This window comes from Grammomys surdaster, unplaced genomic scaffold, assembly GCF_004785775.1.
Source record: "Grammomys surdaster isolate TR1022 unplaced genomic scaffold, NIH_TR_1.0 125940, whole genome shotgun sequence".
Lineage (NCBI taxonomy): Eukaryota > Metazoa > Chordata > Mammalia > Rodentia > Muridae > Grammomys > Grammomys surdaster.
In genome coordinates, this window is record NW_021620762.1 from 2,745,855 (window position 1) to 2,752,583 (window position 6,729).

The 6,729-nt window shown below is 48.8% G+C and overlaps 1 protein-coding gene across 1 annotated transcript in view; it reads left to right on the forward strand.

Annotated features, from left to right (window-relative positions):
- Srp68 (signal recognition particle 68) overlaps positions 1 to 6,729 on the forward strand; it is a 29,736-nt gene that overhangs the window by 4,576 nt on the left and 18,431 nt on the right. Inside the window, exons 3-6 of the mRNA XM_028752835.1 lie at positions 1,258 to 1,371; positions 3,934 to 4,129; positions 5,895 to 5,977; positions 6,216 to 6,325. Of these exons, the coding sequence (XP_028608668.1) occupies positions 1,258 to 1,371; positions 3,934 to 4,129; positions 5,895 to 5,977; positions 6,216 to 6,325 (503 nt within the window). The remainder of the gene's footprint in view (positions 1 to 1,257; positions 1,372 to 3,933; positions 4,130 to 5,894; positions 5,978 to 6,215; positions 6,326 to 6,729) is intronic.

Sequence of the window (6,729 nt, forward strand, 5' to 3'; positions counted from 1 at the left end):
CAGCCCACACCTCCACAGAGACTCTCTTCTCCTGCAGCCCACACCTCAACAGAGACTCTCTTCTCCTGCAGCCCACACCTCCACAGAGACTCTCTTCTCCTGTAGCCCACACCTCCACAGAGACTCTCTTCTCCTGCAGCCCACACCTCCACAGAGACTGTCTCTCACACTCCCTTTTCTTTTCCTTCCAGCAACAAAAGTTGAAGTACTCTAGTGTGCTACGTAGTGTCCATCTCCTTCTCTGTAGGCAAAGATTGTAGTGACACACCCTTATTTAGTATTTTTCTTAATCCAAGGCACAGGTCCGGCTCCACCTTTCCTTCTTTTTGTGAGTTCCACGTAGCATGGGTTTAGAAACTGTTACAATAGTGGAGCAAAAGGAAAGAATCTTATTTGTTAGAGACCCAGAGATAAGTAAGTATCATGGACATTTTGATAGATTTCAGATTTAGACTTCACTAATTTATTTACTTGGCTTCTGAGACAGGGTCTCATAGCTCAGGCTGGCTGTGTAGACAAGATTTACTTTGAACCCCACTCCTCCTGCCTCAGTCCCTTGAGTGTTGTGTGCACCACCACGCCTGGCTCTGTGTTTACTCGTCTATCTCCTGGAAGCTCTAAGACTGGTTGTGGGACTGGAGAGGTGGCTCAGCAGTTAGAGCACTGGCTGACCTTCCAGGGGACTCAGGTTTGAGTCTCGTCACCTGCACGCTTGCTCACAACTGACTCTAACTCCAAGCGTTCTGATACTCCTCTTCTGGCCTCTGATCATACCAGGCGTACAAGTGATGGACAGACATACACATAAAACATTTAAGAAAAAAAAAAGAATCTTTGAAAAAACTGTGATGATGGGGCAGTATTTAAATATCTGAAGCAAGACATGTGGCTCACTCTGTAATCTTAGCATTTGGTAAATGGAGGCAGGCGGATTGCCCTGAAATCTGAGGTCCAGCCTGGGCTATCTAATGAGTTCCAGGCCTGCTTGTGCTGCAGTGTTAGACCCTATCTCAGAAAAGCAGGAAGTGGGGAACTGTGATCATGCTGTGTCATATTAGATGACTTATGGGTGTGTAGAATGTCATTGTCTTCTACCCTGGCAGTCACGTTGGCCCGTGTGTGTTAGCCGTTAGGCAGGTGACATGATGCCGGTAGTCACCATGAACAGTCCTCTGAACTTTGTCCTTTTTTATAGAGTATTGTATCCAGAGTACTACCAGCTTGGCTGAATGGATCTCGTTTTGTGTTATGTTGCAGGGGCTACTGTTCTCGAAGACAAAGACGCCTCCGGAAAACACTCAACTTTAAGATGGGGAACAGACACAAATTCACCGGGAAGAAAGTAACTGAGGAGCTCCTGACTGATAACAGGTGCAGGCTCGAAGTCCGCCTTGCTGGCCTAGACTAAGCAGTGCCAGACAGCACAGCCAGCCCCTGCGTTCTCTCCTGTGCCCTCTGAGCAGTTCTGTGGGGAGGCTGCACTTATAGGTGAAGAGACATCAGTAGCCTGCTCACAGCTGTGCTGGGCTGGGGTGTAGTTGAGTAGGCGCAGGGCCTGTCTCTCGTGCACAAACGCCTGCCTGTGATGTACAGCAGCAGAAAAGTGGACGCGCTAGCGTGCACACTGTTCCCAGCGCTTGGGAAATGGAGGCAGGAGGATGAGAATTCAGGGTAGTCCTTAGCTACTTAGTAACTTCGAGGGCAGCATGGACTCTTTTCCATCCTACCTCAGACTGCTCCCCTTTCCCACCGAGAAAAGACCATCTGTGAGGTAATGTGCATTGAGAGTCAGTTCCTGGAACTTCAGTTTGGACCTGATGGTTTTCTTGCTGCCTGTTTGTATAAATTAAGTTTTGTGGCTGGCGAGATAGCTTGTTGGTGGAGTGCTTCCATTCAAACGTAAACTTGAGTTTGAATCCCTGGCTCCACAGTAGAAAGCTGGGTACCAGTAACCCAGTACCAGGAAGGTCAAAACAGCATTATCCCCGGGGTTTGATGGTTAGCCAGTCTAGCCAAGGTGGTCAGCTCCAGCTTCACCAAGAGATCTGCCTCAAAAAAGTACAGAGGAGACAGACAGACTATTGAGATGACACCCAGTATTGACCTCTGACCTCCAGGTGCATGCATGTAGACATGCTCACACAGGTGTATATACCACACACATACATAAATTAAAAGTGCACATCTTTAATCTCAGCACTTGGGAGGTAGAGGCTGGTGGATCGCTATACAAAGCTACGCAGAGAAACCCTGTCTCAAAATGACAAAAAAATACAAAAAAAGGGTTGTTTAACTTATTTAAGCATTGTTTACGTTTTGTTATAAGAGAAGGGTGATAGACTGAGGCCTTCAGAACCTGAAGCATGAGCTCTTTACAAAAGAAGTCTTAGAGCCAGGGGTGGTGGCACGCGCCTTTCATCCCAGCACAGGAGGTAGAAGCACGAGGTTCTCTGAGTTTGAGACTAGCCTGGTCTACAGAAGGAGTTCCAAGACAGTTGGGGCTATACAGGAAACCTCGTCTTCACATTACCACCCCATCCTGCCTGTGCTTGCCGAGAAAAAACAAGTCTGGCCTGAAGTATAGCCAGGACTGAGACAGATGCCATGCTGGACACAAGAGGAGAGGAGGTAGGCATGGCTCTTGCTGAGAACTCTGGTCAGGTGCAAAACTGGGAGCACATCTAAGCATGTCCAGTCACAGAGGGGAGACTGAGCTGGGCGCATTTGATGAGGAAAGTCAACATGGAGGACGACTACCCTTGAAGGGTTTGTGGGGGTGAGTCTGAGGACCGAAGGAACACTAAAATTCTAGAAGCTGACCTGTGTGGGCAGCGGGGGCTGGGAGCCTGGTGTGGGATGCGTGGTCAGACTGCTCAAAGTGGAGCCCGTGATGGAAGGAACTGGACAGCGATGATCCCAGGAAGTCTAGTTAGAATTGCTTTTGATGAAGTTTCTTGGTTATTTTTGTGATTTCTGAGTTTGAACCCAGGGCCATTCTGCCACTAAGCCACTTCAGCCCCAAGATCCTTTACTTTGGTTGGACAGAGTTTCAAAAGATTAACTAGCCGGGCCTGGTGGAGCAGGCCTGTAATCCCAGCCCCTGGGGAGGCTAGGGCAGAGGGTCTGAGATTGAAGATGGGGCAGCAGAGTGAGAAGGCTAGCCTGGGCACTTAATGAGCGTCTGCCTCAGGAACAAACAAACAACCTAGTGGCCAGGCACCTAGCTCAGTTGGAGAGAGCACTTTGCACTGTCCATGAGGCTGGCTCTGAGTTTCATCTCCATTAGAGGAGAGAGGAAAAAAATGAGACTGTAGTTGAAAGCCTCCCGAGGATCGTGGTGAACTGCAGTGCTCATCCGTCAGGAAGTGCTGCCTTGGGTCAGTGTTGTGTATATTAGAGCAGAGTGAGGTGCAGAGAGATCCGTGTTCCCAGTCACACAGCTGGTAAGTGACGGCACAGGTCCTCCAGCACAGCCTGAAGTACAGCGGTTCAACACTCCTCAACATGACTGTCTCTGAGGCTTTTGTTTCTTTGTTTGCCTGCTTGCTGTGAGATAGGGTCTCACTCTGTAGCCCAGTATTTGCTGGAACCTATGATCCTCCTGCCTCAGCCATGGGTGTCCTGGGGTTAGCCCAGAGTACCACCATGCCCAGCAGGACATCCTATCACTTAAGCACTTGGTTTTGAGTGGGTTCTGCTCCTGGGTGTCCTAATCTGAGGTGGTAGAGACTTTTCAGTGAGATAAGCCCTCTAGTGACTGGAATTGTGAGGTATAGCCCCGATGGTGTCAGAGATGCAGACTTGGCACCTGTTCTGTGAGGAGTCTTGAGAGCAGGGCAGGAGGAAGGAGAGAGCTAGGCAAGTACAGTGTACCTCAGAAAGCACTGGGTGGGGTGCCTGGCCTTTGCTCACTCTCCCAGCTCTCTGCTGTAGATACTTGCTGCTGGTCCTGATGGATGCCGAGAGAGCCTGGGGCTACGCCATGCAGCTCAAACAGGAAGCCAACACCGAGCCCCGAAAACGCTTCCACTTGCTGTCTCGCCTTCGCAAAGCTGTGAAGCACGCCGAGGAGCTGGAGCGCTTGTGTGAGAGCAACCGAGTGGATGCCAAGACCAAGCTAGAGGCTCAGGTCTCTGTCTCAGCTAACAGCCAGGTTTACTTCATTGTGGAAATTAGACACATGACTTCAAAACAGAACGCAGCTAAACAGTAGTTTCTTACATGGCACAAACTGTACCACTGAGCTATAGTTCTGATCTTTCCTTGAAAGGCTGTTAGTGTATCTTATTTTTCAGCTTTTTGTTTTTTATTAGTTCTAGTCTTTTGACAAAAATCAGGCTTCTTTTAGTGCATAGGTAGGAAAGTTTGTATCTTATGTCTCAGAAAGTTCCCAAGAATATTTTTGGCAATGAATTTTTGTAGAGATGATAAATAATCTCCTGCCCCCCCCCCCCCAGCATAACAAAGGTTATGCTCAATATTTTTAAGTTATCTGGTGTGGGTAGCATTTTGCCTGTGTGTCTACACTCTATGTGCATGCAAGAGGTGAGAAATGTAAACCTTATATTCAATTCAGTGGGATTGTTTTTGTTTTTTTAAAAGGATTATTCATTTATTTTATGTCTGTAAGTACACTGTACACACCAGAAGTGGGCATTGGATCCCATTACAGATGGTCGTGAGCTACCATGTGGTTGCTGGGAATTGAACTCAGGACCTCTGGAAGAGCAGTCAGTGCTCTGAACCACTGAGCCATCTCTCCAGCCCTACTTGTGTTTGTTTTAACTGGGCCTTATGTAGTCCAGGCTTATAAACCATATAGCCAAGCCTAAACAAGTGCCAAGGTTATAAGTGTGGGAGAGTGCAGGTTTTCTGTCTAGGCTGGAATCAGAGTCGCACTCCCCCTGCCTCCATCACTTGAGTCCTCAAGGATTTTAAGGTGTACACTGTCATGCCTGGCAGTATTGAAAGTTAACAAAAGTGACTGTTGTGTCTGGGGTGTGGGTGTGGGATCACACGTTTGTGGAAGAAACCTGTTAGAATCAACCTGAGGCTCTCACAGTAACACTGCCTGCCAAGCAGCTCCAAGGCCCAGTGTTGAGCCTCTGCTTATGTCTAGAAACCAGTTATTAAGTGAAATGAACACATGTCCTTTGGAGTACAATGCTCTGTCCTGAGCTGTACCCTGAATGTCCTTTGTTTTAAAGTTCTTTCCTGGGAAGAAGTGATCCATAAAAGTTACCTGTGTATCACACTTTATCATTTTAGTAAGTTTTTCTCTGTAAAAGTCAACTTGATGGCACTGGAGAGATGGCTCAGTGGTTAGAGCACTGGCTGTTCTTCCAGAAGTCCTGGTTTCAATTCTCAGCCCCCAGACGGCAGCTCATAGCTGTCTGTAACTCCTGTTCTAGGGGCTCTGGTGCGTCTCTGGGCACCAGGCACACATTTGATACACAGACATATATGCTGGCAAAATACCCACACACATTTGAATAAGAAAGAAAAATCAATCTGATTCCAAAGCAGGGTGGCATATACCTTTCATCCCAGCACTCAGGAGGCAGAGGCAGGTGGGACTCTGTGAGTTCAAGGGCAGCCTGGTCTACATAGTGATTTCTAGGTCAGCTAGAGCTGCATAGTGAGAAGCTGCATGTCTCCAGAAAAGAAAGAGGGAGGGAGGGAGGGGGAGAGAGAGAGAAAGCCACCGTGGGCATGGGGCCAGAGCCTTGGTCCTCTGTGCTGAGGGAGTTCTGTGTGGGTGGAGCGTAAAGCTCAGTGGGAGAGCACCTGCCTCGTGCACACACAAGTCTGGGTTCCTTCCATAGCACCTCAAAAGCAGGAAACAAGCAGCCCTGAGACGCTCCTTGCTCAGTGGTTCTTTGTGTTCCCTGCAGGCCTACACTGCTTACCTCTCAGGAATGCTGCGCTTTGAGCACCAAGAATGGAAAGCCGCCATGGAGGCCTTTAACAAGTGCAAGTGAGTCCGCTGCTCCAGAAGTGATGGCAAGTTACAGCCTCAGTCAGGCTGCAAAACCTTGTGATTGGCTTCATGGAACTTAGGGCCTTTTCTCTCTCCCTTTTGTCCTTAGAATATGCCCCTCTGGTGGTCACAAATACCCTCAAAGTGCTGGGTTTTGACCACATGGTCCTCCTGAGTTTCTTTTCTTAAAATACAGCTTTCATATTTTAAAAATCTGACATCTCTTTGCTCGCAGGACTATCTATGAGAAGCTAGCCAGTGCGTTCACAGAGGAGCAGGCTGTGCTGTACAACCAGCGTGTGGAGGAGATCTCGCCCAACATCCGCTACTGTGCATACAACATTGGTGAGCAGGCTCTGAGGCGGTCCTCCGGCCAGGTGGGAGGTTGATGGGACTTCCTGTGTTTCAGCATCCAGCCATGGCCTGAGTGTTTGCTTGCTTGCTTGTTTTGGGGTTTCACCATGTAGACAAGGCTGGCCTCACACTCATAGAGAGCCACCTGCCTCTGCCTCTGCCTCTGCCTCCCGAGGCTGGGATTAAGGGTGGGCATCACACACTAAAGCTGGGTTAGCCTTAGTTTTAATGATAGTAATAGGAGCGCTGTCTGATGTACGCTGTTTCACACTCTCACACACACACATGCACACACGCGCACACACACACACACACACGCATGCACGCACATGCACACACCACACACACGCACGCACACACACCACGCACACACACACACATGCACACACATGCAC